The following is a 16,660-nucleotide window of genomic DNA, read 5'->3' as shown; positions in this document are numbered from 1 at the left end:
TCTTTAAGTTTCATATTTACTGCAGAAAAATTAAAAAAAACTACTGCTTAAAATCAAGTTGTGTGTTAGAATTGCAAAATTTTTGCCAATAAAGGAGGCCATAACTAATAAATACGGCCACTTAATTACAATCCTGACGCCACTTTTTTACAGCAATATGTGTCCCATTAAACGAGTGAAAATTAATTATTCAGAGTTGTAATCACAGTGGAAATAATCCATTATATACATCGGCTACTACTGCAGGAAATCGAGGATGAGAAGAAATAAGCACTTTTTCTTGACGTCAGCCGGCGGCTCACTACAAACATGTACGCGCGGCAAGCAAAACGCCTCTGACCGTTTACATGTACCGTTATATGGAGAAATGAGCATGTACACTCAGGTGGCACATAGTGCTAGCCATCGAAAATATAAAGCTTGAAAAAAAAAAATCGGTAAAAATTTTCCTAAAGCCTTGACAGCCCCAGAAAACCAGCATTTTGGCACGTCCACGCGCCGTCTGTTAGTCGAGATTCTCTGACAATGCCCACACCGGACGATTTTGTGTGGATTTGGTGTGGCCGTTAGTGTGACTCGTGTGTGTCGTGTGTGCGTGTGTGTGTGTGTGTGCTGTGTGTGTGCTGTGTGTGTGTGTGGGTGTGTGTGTGTGTGTGTGTGAGCGAGACACAGGCAGCGCGCTGCTCTGTCCGCTGAGCGAATTAAGCCGGTGTGGCGCGTATGCATGTTGAACCTCGCCTGTGTCGCGTTCACAGAATGAAATTGGCGCTTACTTAGGCAATTTATCCGTCTAGTATTAACCTACGTTAATGGAGACGGCTTGCTGCTGCAATCAAAATGTGGGTTTACGTGCCGTGTAGAGCGGACGACAGCGTTTCGCTACATATCATTCAGGTGACACAAACAAGCACGAAAGATTAAGTGTTCAGTACGCGCCGACAAAACGGTTGCCGATACGATGCGACACGAAGCCCTATTGCTTAGTACGACTGAGATACGATACGCAACCATCGATACAATGCATTGCGCAATATAGTGAGATGCGTTAATACCACACGATACATGCGCATAAGAGATGGTGTATATGATACCAAGAGCGTATAATAGCAAGGAGAGCGTACAAGGTAAAATGCTGAAACCCATGCTGGCAGTATTAGTCGAATAATTAAACTTTTCCGTTTTTATCTTTGAACGATCCTTGCCAGCTATTATTTGAATTAGGCCTGTCTTGCCTTGTTCATATAAAACAAACCGCATGTGCCTACGATGCCCCTACGACTGAGATAATGAGCGCTGAAAATCTTGGCCGTTATTTTCCCGAAACCCGAACTCGAGATCCAGTGTTTACTGCCGTCCCTCACTCGAAGTGTTATAACTTTTCGGGAAACGTCGCGTCGTGTCCGAATGACGTCGTTATTGATTTTGCCATAGTGATGACCCCCACCTTTGTGCCACCTCACGCCCACCTCACGCTGCGATTTGTATAGTAAAACTCTTGCGTAGTATTACGTGACGTCAGGCGCCACTATGGCGCCTACACCATCGGCGACCGGAATGCCAACACACTGGAAACACTTCGGAGGAGGGACGCCAGGTAATACACTGATCTCGAATTCGCGCGTTTCGCGTGAAAATACCAGATTTTCACCGCTCATTATCTTCAGCGTAGGAGGGCATGCGTAGGCGGACATGCGGTTTGTTTTATCATGAACAAGGTAGGACAGCCTAATCAATTATACTGCAAAGGAATCGTATAAAATAAAACGGGAAAAGTTTTATTAATTCGACTAATACTGCAGCATGCGTTCAGCATTTATTACCCCTTAGTACGCTCTCCTTCTTTATCTGCTCTTGATTGCATACGATAAACTAAATGCGATGTGGTAGATACAATTTTGATACGAGTATAGTGTGATAGATACGATATTGAATGCGAAGTGATACGTGATACCTTAGAAATATATAGAGCACACAGTATATTATATTATAGTTATAGTATAACTAGTTAGTGGGCCTATTAAGTATATAGAATAACTAGTATGATTATTTCTATGCTTACGACCGCGTTTTACGATGCAACATATGCGTACGACACAATACGTACGGCACGCTATGACAATATACTGCTGCGTTACAATGCCAATACTACGAGGAATCTGAAACATAGGTATCTATATACAGCAATTTTAACATTAGATATCTATGAATTTCTAGCGCTACCTGCTAGACTCGGAGTGAGGTAAAACATCAGGCGGCGTAATCCGACCGAGGAGTGGGATCGGGAATTGATCGGCGATTAGCGGGGGCGATAATTAACCTTGGCTGCGCAACAGCGCCCGCGTCGTAGGCATAGCCAGTGCTAGGGGGGGTCTGGAGACATGCCCCCCAGAAAATTTTGCAAATATTTAAGCCATTTTCCTGCTAATTTTTGACGCGCATTTACTGTTGTCGCCATATCTCATGTCTGATGACACTATCTCAACCCTTAGACTCAACCTACAAGTTTGGCATTCAAAACACTTTTCCTGACTTTTCAGAGATCGCGTACACATTGTAGGTTACTATTAGTAATATACCATGTATTAAAACACAGGTAATAATTGCAATTTCTTCACAATTTCTAAGTGTTTTTGTATGTTGCAACCCGATACATTTTGGCTATCTTTTTTCTCTCTTTTTTTTTTTGCAATCTCAGGCGGAATATTGTTACAGGCGACCAACCCCCTCCCCCTCCCAAGAGCGGGGGGCAGATGCATTCTCCCCATTCCCTTCGCCGATTTACGCCCTGGTAAAACATTCACAGTTAGCATTCATGGTCAAGCGGTTCTAATCATGTTTGACTCGATTGATGCACATCTTCAGCCAGCAAAATACCCAATAGCGTTTAGGGTTTTCACGTCATACCACACCCACAAACACACATTACGCATACTGTGCACGATTGCCACGTACGCATAATAACACACTCACTCCCGCGCACTGCGCGCCACATATCATTGACGCTAAAACACATGCATGCATGCACGCACGCAAGTGGTATCTCACACGTACATTGCCACACTCATCAGTAACACTTACAGAATGAAGAAAAGGAAGAGGCAGAGAGATAACGTATATGTATAAACTCATTTTATGTATAACTATGTGCAGACATGTCGGATACAATAATCGAAACATTAAATTTATTTTGTCTTGTCAATGTATATAGCTGCGCACATTAAACGCTTCTATTTCGCCAATTTCCCATAGTGTGAAGCTAAATAAACAAAACTCGCCTCGTAAAGCCAATAAAAATAGAACAAATTCGCTCCTGCCCGCCGCGTTCCCATTTCCTTGTTCCCGCGGCAAACAACTCGCGCCATTCTGCAGCGAAAATGTAATGGCCATATTATTACCACCGCACGTCATATATGTACTTCTCAAGGGCAACCAGATCTTACACTGTACTGTACGGACTGTGTCGGTAGCCTAACATTTACTAACATCAGTTTGTGACAGGGGCTATGTGTAGAGGCGTGACGTCATTTCAAATCTCGATGCGTTTCGCACCGCTCAGATTTAACCATGCTGCACATCTATGCTGAGCCAATATCGCTTCCTATTGGCAACGAAATTGTATGTGGTAGAGCGGGTAGACGACAAGTCAGGCCGTGCGTGAGCCAAATTGATCGCATGTGAAATAATGCATTTAAACATAAAAACGGGTCACGGACGGCGAATGTCGAAATATCAATAAATTCCTGCTTACTTAGTTACGATGTTTTTTAGCCTTCATCTGACATAGTCAGATGCAGCTGATAGAATCGCATGAGTCCGTCGTCCGTCCGTCCGTGCGTCAACAGTTTGGGCACAAATGGAGCATCACTGTGCGCAAATTGGAGTCACAGGTCAAAGTGTCAATTGGGGCACAGCGCAGCATTTCTAGACATTTTCTGAGGACATGGTCTGCACGGAGCGATTGGATAAACTTTTTGTTTCAGGGTGACCTAGCATTTTTTATTGGGCTTAATTTGATAAAGACCATGCAAATGTAACTATTCTGCTGTAACATGCGAGAGTAAGTTCGGATAACCTTTTTGACCTCAAGCAGGCGGGGTAAACATATGGATAAATTTAGTTTACTGTTAGTAAAGGAATTTGACTGCCGGGTTTGCTAGTTAGAATTCATATACATGCCTGGATGTATGAGGCTACAATGTCACATGTGAAATTCAAAAGGCTAAAATTTGCTGTGAAGGTTTATGTCCTTAAATCGTATAATTTCTATTGCCATTCTGTTACTTGTCAGTGTGTTACATGTAACGTATATGCCACTGCCAGTGGCCATGCAGTTGCATTGTGGTGCGTAGGTACTGGTGTAGTGTTTTTGCCTGCGCATTAATTAGTGTACGTGCGCACTCTCTATTTTAGCCTGTTAGGCTTGCGTACGGTAAATGGATGCATGCCTTACCTATTCTGTCTTGGCAAATAGTTGATTGCTTACTACGTACGATGGGCAGCTTCCATCCTTTAATCTGAAACACTTTTAAACGTACGCGCCATCTCGTCTGGCAACTTTCATAAACGATCCCAGACGAACATTCTTTTGGAGAAGCGTTCCTTTGATACCATCCCTTGTGCCTTCACTGTTCGGGTGTATGTGAACACATTGGCGACTAACAGGGTACTAGATCTTCACCACCCCACCACAGAGTCACCGCATAGATGTTAGATGATGCGCTGTCGCTCCTCCGGCACTTGTTATTTGTTGCGTATTTAAGTTACGTATTTCTTATGAGTGAGGTTTGAGCACGTAGCCCCCGCTGCGTTGTCGCGCTGCCAAGCTGTGATTCGGATTCATTAAGTATAGAATGATAACTAAAACCACGACAAACCCACTTGATGACGTTCACGCCAAGTAGAATAACAGAGACGCTAATCAGAGAATAACAGATTAGTATTAAACAGAGACGGAGAGCGAGAGAGGGACGCGGAACGAAAGCTATATAGAGCGAGCTGACAAACAGACAGACAAAAAAGCAGAAACACAAATGCCCACACAGCCCACACACACACACGCACGCCACGCCGGTACGCGAGCGCGCAGAGAGCGGGCAGTCGACGGATGGAATGGATGGATGAATGGTCATGAATCACAACATGCGCATGCGCACGCGCGCACGCAGCACACACACGCACGCACGCACGCACTGCTCGGCACGCAGGCATTTCGGGATGCGGCAGGCCTGCGAGCATCTCACGTAAGGCGGGCGGCGGTGCGGCCGCTCATCACGCTCACGCGGACGTGAGTCACATTAGACGGTGCGACGCGACCAGGCCGTCACTACGCTGTTGCGCCGCGTCGTGTCGCGACACGTTAATAGGCGGTGCGGAGTGAGACGAACACAAGCGTCGCTGTCAGGTCCCGCCGCACGGCTCAGTCTCGCACTCACAGGCTGGAGTGGGGCGGAGGAGGGTGATCGCATAGCAGACCGAACCGCCTGCAGGAGCAACGCGGCGCGCCACGCTACACGCGCCACGCCACGCTTTTACTGCACGCACTATGCACGCAACGCCAGTTATTACGTTAAACCACATCTACTCACGCGCGTTCGCTGACGCGAGATCGGGTGTACTGTGAAGAGTATGCGAAAAGAATTTACGCGCGTAATTTACACAATGACGTCCTAATTACATAAAGACAGCCTCAGTCCATGCGAATGTATCCCCGATCCGCCTGCCTAGGACTAGCTAGACATGAGGTTGCGAAACCGTGCGAGGCGGGCCGCTTATATTGCTGTAAGATCTCGGGATACCGAGTGAAGGCCAGCGTTTGTTACGGGTAATCCAGCAGAGAACAGCTAAAACAATATATGCGTGACGTCACAGAATTCTTATCGCCCGTGGCATTTCATGTGTATACAATGTTAGTGACGTCATCAAATTCTTACCAGTCAGTGTAAAGCGTGGGCTACTGGTTTATCTTCTCTGTTCTTATCATCTTACTGTAATTTGGCCGAATGTTGTATTGTTATGTATGTCATGTTAATGAAAGGACTCGCGTCAGTTTTATCGCAAATAGCGCCAAATTCACAAGGAGAGCGCATCAATACACGGACGGCGCGTTCCTAAACTTTACTCGGTTTGAAAACGCCGAAAAAAAAAGGCCTTAACAAGACCAAAAAAGGTAAAGATTTGCCTGACAAACTTGGTCGGGCGCTATATCTTTGCCCTTGCTAGATATTTTCGCCGTTACTGTGAACGTTGTGCCTGCATGCACAGAGATTGTTGTAAAGCCCCAATAATGTAAGTAGAACTAAGCATGTAATAATTGAAGTTAAATGTTCAGTAGCTATTTCGGGATAGTTTTCCGATATGAGATGTACAAGTTGAATTTCCATCAGAGCTGACTTGAAGAAATTGGCACTTCATCTGACAACTTCCTTCGTAACATTCCTAGGAATTTTGCTAGAGTTCTTTATTTCAGGATAATTTTGAAAAGTGCGTAAGCACTGTTCGTGATCACACACGTATTTCAGATGTCTCGGTATTCAAAGCTGTGCTGCGATTTGTCGGCTGCAACAGCGACGCTGTCACAAGCGCGTTCGATCTTACAAGCACGCTAATATTACGGCTTAGGTGCCGCATAGAGTGGAAACACTTGCGAAGCCACCACGTCTACTTCACGCTTCGGTACGCAGCAATGTGGCTGTTAACGGTGGCGACGACCTACCAGCCCAATGGATCATCTATATCGAACTTTGCAGTCCGTATCATCAACCAGTACATAGGCGATAGCAATAAAAGACATTTGTAGCCGTCCCTCGTGTGTTGTGTGCTGTGTGTGTGTGTGCTGTGTGTGTGTGTGTGTGTCTATTTCACTGTGTATTGCCAACAAATGCGTGTTATGTGTTACGCTGTAACATGATGTACATGTATTTTGTATTGACATACTCAACCATAAAAACAAACATGTGCAACAACTTAAACTCTCCAGTATAACACCTTACACATAACACTACTGGTAACAATGTCCATGCACAGTCACTCTAAGCCGCGCGTAGGCTGCGGGTTCCAGCTAGTGCTATTAACAGGTCTAAAAAATGCATGACGTCACCACGCTCATTGTCGTGGGTTTACTGGTTAGACAATGAGCTTGACGTCACCGTGCCTCGTAACGACATTTTTATTGGCAGATGCCTCTCTACGCACTTCTACAGCCCATGTCTACACTAGCAAACTTTAGTTTTGGCAAACTCGGAGCAAACTCCGAGTTCGAGCAAACTCGCAGCAAACCTCTGAACAATACTCGCCGCAAATCGAGCAAAACTCGCGGGAGTTTCACTCGTACTGACTGTATATTCCAATGTCACATGTCCAATGTTTGTCTATCTTGCAGGATCACATGACTACAAACTGTCATTCTGAATGGCCCTGAGTTTATTCCAAACCTCCAGCAAACTCGAGCAACTTAGTTTGCCACGAAGGTGCACGGCCTAACTGTTCTGGCAAACTAGTTTGCCGAAGTCTTGCCAACTGGTCTACACTGGCAAACTTTGGAAAACTTTTCTTTGGCAAACTCGGAGTTTGCTCAGAGTTTGCTCGAGTTTGAAACTAAAGTTCTGCTAGTGTAGACACGGGCTTTACGCACGCCCGAATTTAATGGCTATAGGCGGATGCATTTTTTAGTGTTTGGTATTTGCGGGAGTATTCCAAAAAATTAAAGCCGTAATTATTTAGTTAATTAATAATTAACTCTATTGAAAATGTGATTACATCGGCTTAACGTGCGTCTGAGTGTAAATGAACGAGATTAACACTGAGCTGATGTCGTTATATTGTCCTCAGATTTCCCAGTTACGCAAAGCAGAAAACTCGGCGTAAACACGAAACAAACAACCTATCTAACTAACTAATCTAACCTAACTACAATCTAACCTGAGCTGACTGATCTGACTGACTGACTGACTGACTGACTGACTGGACTGGTGTTCTTGACCTGACTGACTGACTGACTTCTACTGACTGACTGGACTGAATGACTGGACTGACTGACTGACATGACTGACTCGACGTACGGTCGGATTGGACGGTACGGACGGACTGACTGACTGACTGACTGACTGACTGACTGACTGACTGACTGACTGACTGACTGACTGATGACTGACTGACTGACTGACTGACCTGACTGACTGACTGAACTGACTGACTGGACTGACTGACTGACTGACTGACCTGACTGACTGACTGACTGATCAGACTGACTGAGCTGCATGACTGCACCTGACTGACTGACTGACTGACTGACTGCACTGACTGACTGACTTGTACTGGACTGACTGGACTGACTGACTGCACTGAGACTGACTGACTGACTGACTGACTGACTGATTGACTGACTGACTTAATAATCTATTTATATATCTAACTAAGTAACTAACTTACTAACTAATTTTCTAACTAACTAACCGACTTACTAACTAACTAACTAATTAACTCACTAACTAACTAACTGACTGACCGACCGACCGACCGACCGACCGACTAACTAACTAACTAACTAACCAACCAACTAGCTAATTAACTAACTAAGACACAACTAAATACAGTTTATCCGAAATAGTTGCGTTAGTCTGTTTTCTTCGTCCCGGTCTCCTTTCCATGTGCTGCATTCCATTATTTGAAACGCAGGAGAAAAAAATGTATTCAACAGCATAATTTTGCGCTTGGGACGTTTCTCGTGTAATCTTCTTTTAAATTACAAATGGCGCAACGGTCGCGTTCGTATGCTGCGGCGTCACATTTCACAGGTAGTAAAACTATATTGTATGTAATCAGTGATGTGATCTGTTACAGATAGCGACCGGGGGACAACTATTCGCGAACCAAGATCTCGACCTGAGCACAAAGACGCCGCATACACATCTCCCGCGGAGGGAGAAGGAGTAGTAGTAAGCGAAAAGAAGGAAAAGAAGGAGGAGTCGCAGGAGACCTGCAGACGACAACGATGGAAGGGGAGCCGCTGTGTGAGAGTTTGCCGCAGCAGACGCTAAGTGACAGCTCCTCTGTGAACGAATTTGACGAACTGAAGCAGAAACTATCTCAGCTATGCAGCGAAGCGAGCGACGACGCCGCCCCCTGCCGGGACAGGACGCCGCGCACATGCAAGGACAGACACGTCGAACAAGACGTCGGCGCGCAGCCTGAGTGTGCGACGGCAGACGACGACGAGAACGATGACGAGATGGAGGAGATTCCGGCGAGTGAGTACAGATCGAGGTCGTGACCCTACTCGGTACACCTCGGCTGTTTCCGTACCTATGTCTAACCACGCCCGTATATTTGACAGGTCACCTACTCGGCACACCTCGGCTGTTTCCGTACCTATGTCTAACCACGCCCGTATATTTGACAGGTCACCTACTCGGCACACCTCGGCTGTTTCCGTACCTATGTCTAACCACGCCCGTATATTTGACAGGTCACCTACTCGGCACACCTCGGCTGTTTCCGTACCACAGCCTATCTCGAGTGTATACACATTGGTCAATGCTCGCTCCTAACAAATAACTATTCTTGCGAGAATGGACGACTCCAGACAGACAATCAGCGCAAATTGTGAATTTATTAACATAAGTACATAATAAAACATAAAAACATACGATTAAAACATACATACATTAAAAACATACCACATGTACATAAACATACATTTAAATTAAAACATTAAAGTACATTAAAACATAAAGTACATATAAAATATAAACCATATGTAAATGTTGGAGTTGTTGCAGGTGAGTCTCAAATACATGGCATTTTTCAACTAGACTAAGCTAGCAATAGGGCTGCAGTTTCCTATCGGGAATTCGGTCAATTCTAAGCGCGATTGATAAATATAGGCGCTTGGTACATAATCAAGCTACGTGACTGGAACCGAAGCTGATAAAGTGGGAAGCCACGTAAGTCATCTGAGTTTTGCGAGGTGCGGATGATCCCGCAGCTGCTGATTTATATATATAGGTCGGTCACTGCGCACGAGTATTCATGACATCACCGAGGGTACTAATTAAGGATAGAGGCTCACGCGCTTCGTGATGAGCGCGGTCGCGCGCCAATAACCTCCAGTCTGTCTATTAAACGAGTGCTTGGGTGCAGTCGTAGGTCGTGTTGTTGTGGTGTGTTGTGTGTGTGTGTGTGTGTGTGTTCCGCGCGTTGCGCGTGCCGCGTGTGCGTGTCGCGTGTGCGTGGTGCGTGTGCGTCCTACTCCCGACATGTGCGTGTTGCGTGTTGCATGCTGCGTGTGGACGTGTGCGTTGTGCGTTGTGCGTGCTGCGTGCGCTGTGCGTGTGTGGTCGTTAATGTGTGTGGCCGTGTGTGTGGTGTGTGTGTGTGTGTGTGTTCTGCTTCGGCTCGGAGTTGTGTGTGCTGAGCGTGCGTGCGTAGAGTTGCGTGGTGGGGGGTCATCGTGCACGTGCGTGTATGGTTTGTGCGTGTTTTGCTGGCCGTGTGCGTACATGCAGCTGGCGTGTGTTTTACGGTGTGCGGGTGTAACATGACGACCGCTCGTGCTGTTACTTGTTCGGCTTGTAAACATGACGGACCGTTTCGTGGTTACTGGTCCGCATGTGTGCGGTGTAAACGATGCGAACGTCGTTGTCGTTCCGTGTGCGGTAACATGACGAAACGTCGTGTGTTACCGGTGTGCGGTTGTAACATTGACGACCGTGTGTGTTACTGCGTTGGGCGGTGTGTGTAAACATGAACGACCGCTCGTGTAGTTACTGGATGTTGCGGTTTGTAACATGACGACCGCTCGTGTGTTACTGCGGTGTGCGTTTTGTAACATGACGAACTCGTGTGTTACCTGCCGTGTGCTGGTGATAACATGACGAACGTCGTTGTGTTACCGGTAGTGCGGTGTTAACATTGACGACCGTCGTGCGTGTTACTGGTTGTGCGGTTTGTAACATGACGACCGTCGTGTGGTTATGTTGTGCGCGGTGTGTGCTGTGTAACATGACGACCGTTCGTGTCGTTACCGGTGCTGCGGTTGTCTTGTAACTGACGACCGTCTCGTGTAGTTACTGGTGTGCGCGTTGTAACATGACGACCGCTCGTGTGTTACCGGTTGGCGGTTGTAACGCTGGGCGATCGCGTCCGTGCCTGGCGGCGCGTGAATCAAGCACGATGGCATTGAATTACGGCAGCGAAAGAAACGGAGAGAGAGAGAGACGGATGGAGAGGTGAAACAAGGAAGGAAGAAGTAAGCAAGGACAGAAGCCGAACGTGAAAGGAGATATTAGAGGAGAGAGAGAGAGAGAGAGAGAGAGAGAGAGAGAGAGAGAAAGATATGACGGGTCGTGCTGACCGCATTCAGTCGTCTAATAGGCACAGCCGTGCAGATATTACGCGGCGATATCAAATACTTTGGCGGCTCTTTGATATGGTCGAGCGCTCGATATATTTATAGAGGATAAAGGAACTCTTTTTGCCCTGGCTGTCGGCGCCCTTTGCTGTGCGTGTCCGTAATTTGTTTGGTCACGTCTTCGCGAGCTACCATGACGCAGAATTCATTCGCGATTAACGCTCTAGGCACATTCTCTCGGGCTTCAGCGGCGCGATCGATTTTATTACGAGGTCGTAAAGATGTCCAAGCGGCTAACGGTGATTTCACGTGACTTAGCGATGATGACGTATGTTCTCAGACAGACAAATGTGCATGTGGATGTTGGCACGTATAGTTACGCGATACGATGTCGTTATTACGATGCAAACGCCTGGATGGCAACGCATTATTCCATTCCTAGATAAAATAATATAATTGCGTGGCGTGAGCGTTCGTTCGTGTATACGTGCGTTCGTGCGTTTGCGCGCTGGCATGCAGGTTTTTCTCCGTGTAGTTCCTGCTATTGCTATATCAATATCGCCCTAGATCATTAGACTGTTCGTCACTCGCCTTGCGTACCTACTCTATGCAATCAGGAGCAGTGCTATATCCTTCTTGAAAATTCTACTGCGAAAATCACAGTTGCTATAAGTGGCGGCGAACTGATTGATACCCAGTACTGTTCGAAAATCAGCTACTTCACAAACTTGCGAGGCGGCGCTCAGTGTTCCCCACGAGTGCTCTTTGATTTTCCTGAATTGGCGCGATTATGGTAGTTCGATATGGTAGGTCCATAACATAATGGAAGATGCCGCTGGTTGATGCTGCGCGCATGCGCGCAACGCGAATGTACTCACCAGACCAATCGGATAGAGAGATGCGAGAAAGAGAGAGGGGCGCGAAAGAAAGCGAGATCGGGAGAGAATTGAGAGAACAACAGACAGAGAGAGAGAGAGAGAGAGAGCGCGCGCGCGAGCGAAAGAAAGAGGGGAGAGCGAGAGAGAGAGCGGAAGAGGGGGATAAAGAAAGAGACAACGAAGTGTAAGCGAGAGGAGACGGTGAGCGAAAGAGAGCGCGCGAGAGAGTGAGAGGGAGAGAGAGAGAAAAAAGGGAGAAAGGGGAGAGAGAAAGAGAGAGAGAGGGAGGGTCGGCTTGGGAGGTGGAGGCGGACAGACAAGGGGAGAATGAGCGATTTCCTTGTAAACAGTGCGCAGCGGCTTGTTCGCTCTTGCAGCATTCAGAAGGCCAAAGTCGAAGTCCCTGCCTGGTGAAATGATCGAGATCCACACGAACATCTTACTGCAGCAGCGCATGGAGAGAATGGACGACCTCGCTCCTCACTCAGCCATCCATCCACGCCGCAAGGTCAGCTTTCCTGCTGAAGGTATAGCCGCTATTATATATATTACTATATTCTTACTATTATGTAGTATTACTATATTCTTACTATATATGTAGTATTACTATATTATTACTATATGTAGTATTACTATATTATTGCTATATATGTAATATTACTATATTATTACTATATATGTGGTATTTCTATATTATTACTATATATGTAGTATTACTATATTATTACTATATATGTAGTATTACTATATTATTACTATATATGTAGTATTACTATATTATTACTATATATTATGTAGTATATGCGCCGATCAGCTGCCGTACTCGACATAGCGACCCATATATTTAACGGTGCGCATTTATATTCTACGCGCACATGCCGATTCGTATGGGTAATGTTGATAGTTTTGTAGACGTAGTCATAATGGTGATAATATATTATATTTATTTATTATATTATATTTATTAATATTAATATATATATACTATATTCATCTATTCGTGTTACATCTGCGTTCTTTATATAGTTATTTATATAGTTAATGCTTATAATGACACTAGTACATTGTATACTATGTGCACAATAACACTCGGTGAGAATCTATCATCTAATATATAGTTGAGTTCGTATGTATCTATGTATCTATGATATGTTTTATGCTAGGTATGTATGTATGTATGTATGATTTTTTTCTGTATGTATGTATCTTCCCTATAGGCGGCCAACACGCTCCAAGCGATCTGGATGCAATTTTCACAGGGCCATCTTTATACCCGGGGAGTGTTCCTAGCTGAAAAAAAAACTGCCAAACCGTCAAACTCACCGAAAATCCGTGAAAAACCCCTCAATTCGTGAATCTTCACACAATCTCAGCACTGACTGTACAGTGCTGCCACACAGAAAAATCGATCACTCATTCCATCAAGCTGCTGGTATGTGTGAAACCGAAACGATACTAAAACAGAGCACAACCAGGAACCTGTTCAGAGCGTTTACGAACTGCATCTTGCTTTATCAAGAGGGCTTTGATAATGAGAAGTGCAACCCATTGCGATACATGCTAGCTTAGAATAACTGTTTTCTGTATTTACACCTTATTACTATTATGTTCCAGGTGTTCAATACGTAGTGGCTGTTGCTCGCCTGTCAATATAAATGTCATACGTAACCGTGGTTTTTACCATGCTTAGTTATCTTGATTAAGACGATTTGTAAAGTATTATATAGGATTCACTATAGATTTAGGTATGATATCATATAGTTGAGCAGGTTACGATTGCTCAAAACCAATTCAACGCGAAAGGACGCGCTACAACGTGAGTAAACATTCTTATATAATTACAAATTTCCCACTCGCTGGCCTGTCTCTATACAATATATCGACTTTTTTATTCATGCCTCGATTCACGAATCCATCTGTAACCATTTCGAAAGCTATTGCCTTTTCATGATTACGCTAGCGAAAATTCCTTCTATTTACAATGGTGCATGTGCGCTGCCAAGCAGTTAACTAAGACAAATACTCCAATGCGACACAGACCCCGACTCGCTGGCCTGTCTCTATCTATATTATATACCCAATTCGCTTTATTCATCCTACGAATCTGACAATGCCGATAGCGACGTAATGAGCTCAACAGTTCGAGACGCCAGCGAATCTTCTACATATTTCCACCAGACAATAACACGGCAAACCATTGTTTATCAGAGGGTTTTCAAATGAAAAAACCTGAACCCAATTCGTACCATTGCCTCCCCTCATAATAACTCTTTTCTCATTATTCCGACCATATTGACTATTATTCCAGGGCCTTCTAAGTTGTTTCTGCTGTCATTATAAATGTCATACGTAACAGGTTTTTCCCACTGCCTTCATTATTCTTATTACACTGATTTGTAAATAGTTTATATTGTGTGCAATGTTATTATTGTCGATTTCTTAACCCAATTCCTATTTGTGTCCAATATATAGTTATGCAATTGTAGCCCGATTTACCCAGCCAAGCGGGTACCCACAGCTAGTCTAATATATATTTGAGTTCGTATGTATGTATCTTCCCTATAGGCGGCCAAACCGCCCAAGCGATCTGGATGGAATTTTCACAGGGCCATCTCTTATACCCGGGGAGTGTTCCTAGACGAAAAAAACCTGTGAAACCGTCAAACTCACCGAAAAATCCGTGAAAAACCCGTCAATTCGTCAAACTTCACACAATGTCAGCACTGACTGTACAGTGCTGCCACACAGAGAAAAATCGATTCCCTCACCTCATCCGGCTGCTGGTATTGTGAAACCGAAACCAATACTAAAACACACCACAACCAGCACCAGTTCAACCAGTTTAGAGGTACTACTCACTCAGCTCAGAGGTGCAGTTCAGATGCTACGATCTCAGAATGCATCTCGAAAGCTATGCAGTTTCTGATTCAGTAGGAAAATTTCTTCATTTCAATGTGCATGGGTTGCGTGTCTCTATCTATACTATGAGCAGCTAATAATGACAAATTTCTCATTATTAGCTCCTGATACTATATTCCTTTTATTCATGCTACGATCTCACAATGGATAGCTGTACGTGGGGAGCTCAAGAGTTGGAGACGCCAGGAATCTCTATATATTTGCACCAGAGAATAAGACGAAAAACATTCTTTATCAAGAGGTTTTCAAATGAAAAGTGCAACCCATCCTTACATGCTCTTATAATAACTTTTTGTCATTTACACCATATTACTATTATGTCCCAGGTGTTCTAAGTTCGGTTGTGCTGTCATATAAATGTCATACGTAACAGTTTTTCCGTTTTTCCCATGCTTATTATCTTATTACACTCATTTCTAAATATTAATATTGTCTGCAATGTTATTGTCGATTTTTACCCAATGTTCCTATTGTGTCCCATTATTACTACTATGAATTAGTAGCACGATTTTACCCAGCGCAGCAGGTACCCGCAGCTAGTAGTACATAAAGGTACAAACACACTTTTAGGCAGGTTCGTGTCATGTATAAACAAAGCATGTCAACTAGCAGTGTACTGTATTGGTCAGTAGCTTGAGATATTTTATTATAGGGTATTTACCCATGAGACTGCGAAAGAACTCCATACCGGAAGAAGTGGAGCCGACGCTAGAACAGATATCAAGATTTCAATCTATTTCACGAGGTGTCCTGCCAGCAACGGTAAGCTACAGCTAATCCATACTAGTTTTATACGAAATACTTTAGGTTGTGTTACTATTTGGTTACATGCGTTGTGTAGCTATGTAAACGCCGTACAGTACATGATGCTCATTGAGCTTCAGATTCCAATTTATAACCGTTTTATAAGTATCCAAAATTAACACTTCCGTTCGACTATATGAAACCCGATCCAATTCTACCACGAGCGTTACGCAGAACTGCTGCAAAACATGTTAGCATTGCTTGGCTTATCCTCTGTCTTGATTTGTTAAGGTAATTCCTATACGACTCTCCTAAAAGAAAGTCGCAAATTAGGAAGATAACCGTTTGTACATGATTTTTTCCGAGAGCTCATGATAGCACGTACGTGTATTAATTGGAATAATTCACGAATCGGTAGTTGGCGAGCGAGCGATAATTGGCAAGTTTATGTCGGTGTGAAGGCCTATTTACACGATGCGTCCTAAACGTACGTCTAGGACGTACGTCCAAAACGCACCGTGTATGACAATGCAAATGTATGACCCTTGCGATATCGGATGCACAGGACGGATGTTCTAATTTCTTCCGACATTGCGTTTGCATTGTCATACACGGTGTACGTCCTAGGCCTTCAGTCGATGATTAGGAAGTTTCCGTATGTGCTAGCTATATAGTTGGTAACTGCAGTGTTCAATCTACTGCTGCGTGAGTGTAGGGAAGCTACTGCGTGAGTGCCAGGCCTATTTACACGATGCGTCCTAGACGTACGTCC

The 16,660-nt window shown here is 44.6% G+C and overlaps 1 protein-coding gene across 1 annotated transcript in view; it reads left to right on the top strand.

Moving 5' to 3' along the window:
* Positions 1–16,660, top strand: part of LOC106805644 — a 61,252-nt gene that overhangs the window by 22,823 nt on the left and 21,769 nt on the right. The window contains exons 2-4 of the mRNA XM_014807332.1: positions 8,839–9,245; positions 12,603–12,752; positions 15,797–15,906. Of these exons, the coding sequence (XP_014662818.1) occupies positions 8,990–9,245; positions 12,603–12,752; positions 15,797–15,906 (516 nt within the window). The 5' untranslated portion in view covers positions 8,839–8,989. The remainder of the gene's footprint in view (positions 1–8,838; positions 9,246–12,602; positions 12,753–15,796; positions 15,907–16,660) is intronic.

This window comes from Priapulus caudatus, unplaced genomic scaffold (genome assembly GCF_000485595.1).
Source record: "Priapulus caudatus unplaced genomic scaffold, Priapulus_caudatus-5.0.1 Scaffold121, whole genome shotgun sequence".
In the NCBI taxonomy this organism is placed as follows: domain Eukaryota; kingdom Metazoa; phylum Priapulida; class Priapulimorpha; order Priapulimorphida; family Priapulidae; genus Priapulus; species Priapulus caudatus.
The sequence above is the reverse complement of the archived record's forward strand: the minus strand, read 5'-3'. Positions and strand labels throughout refer to the sequence as shown.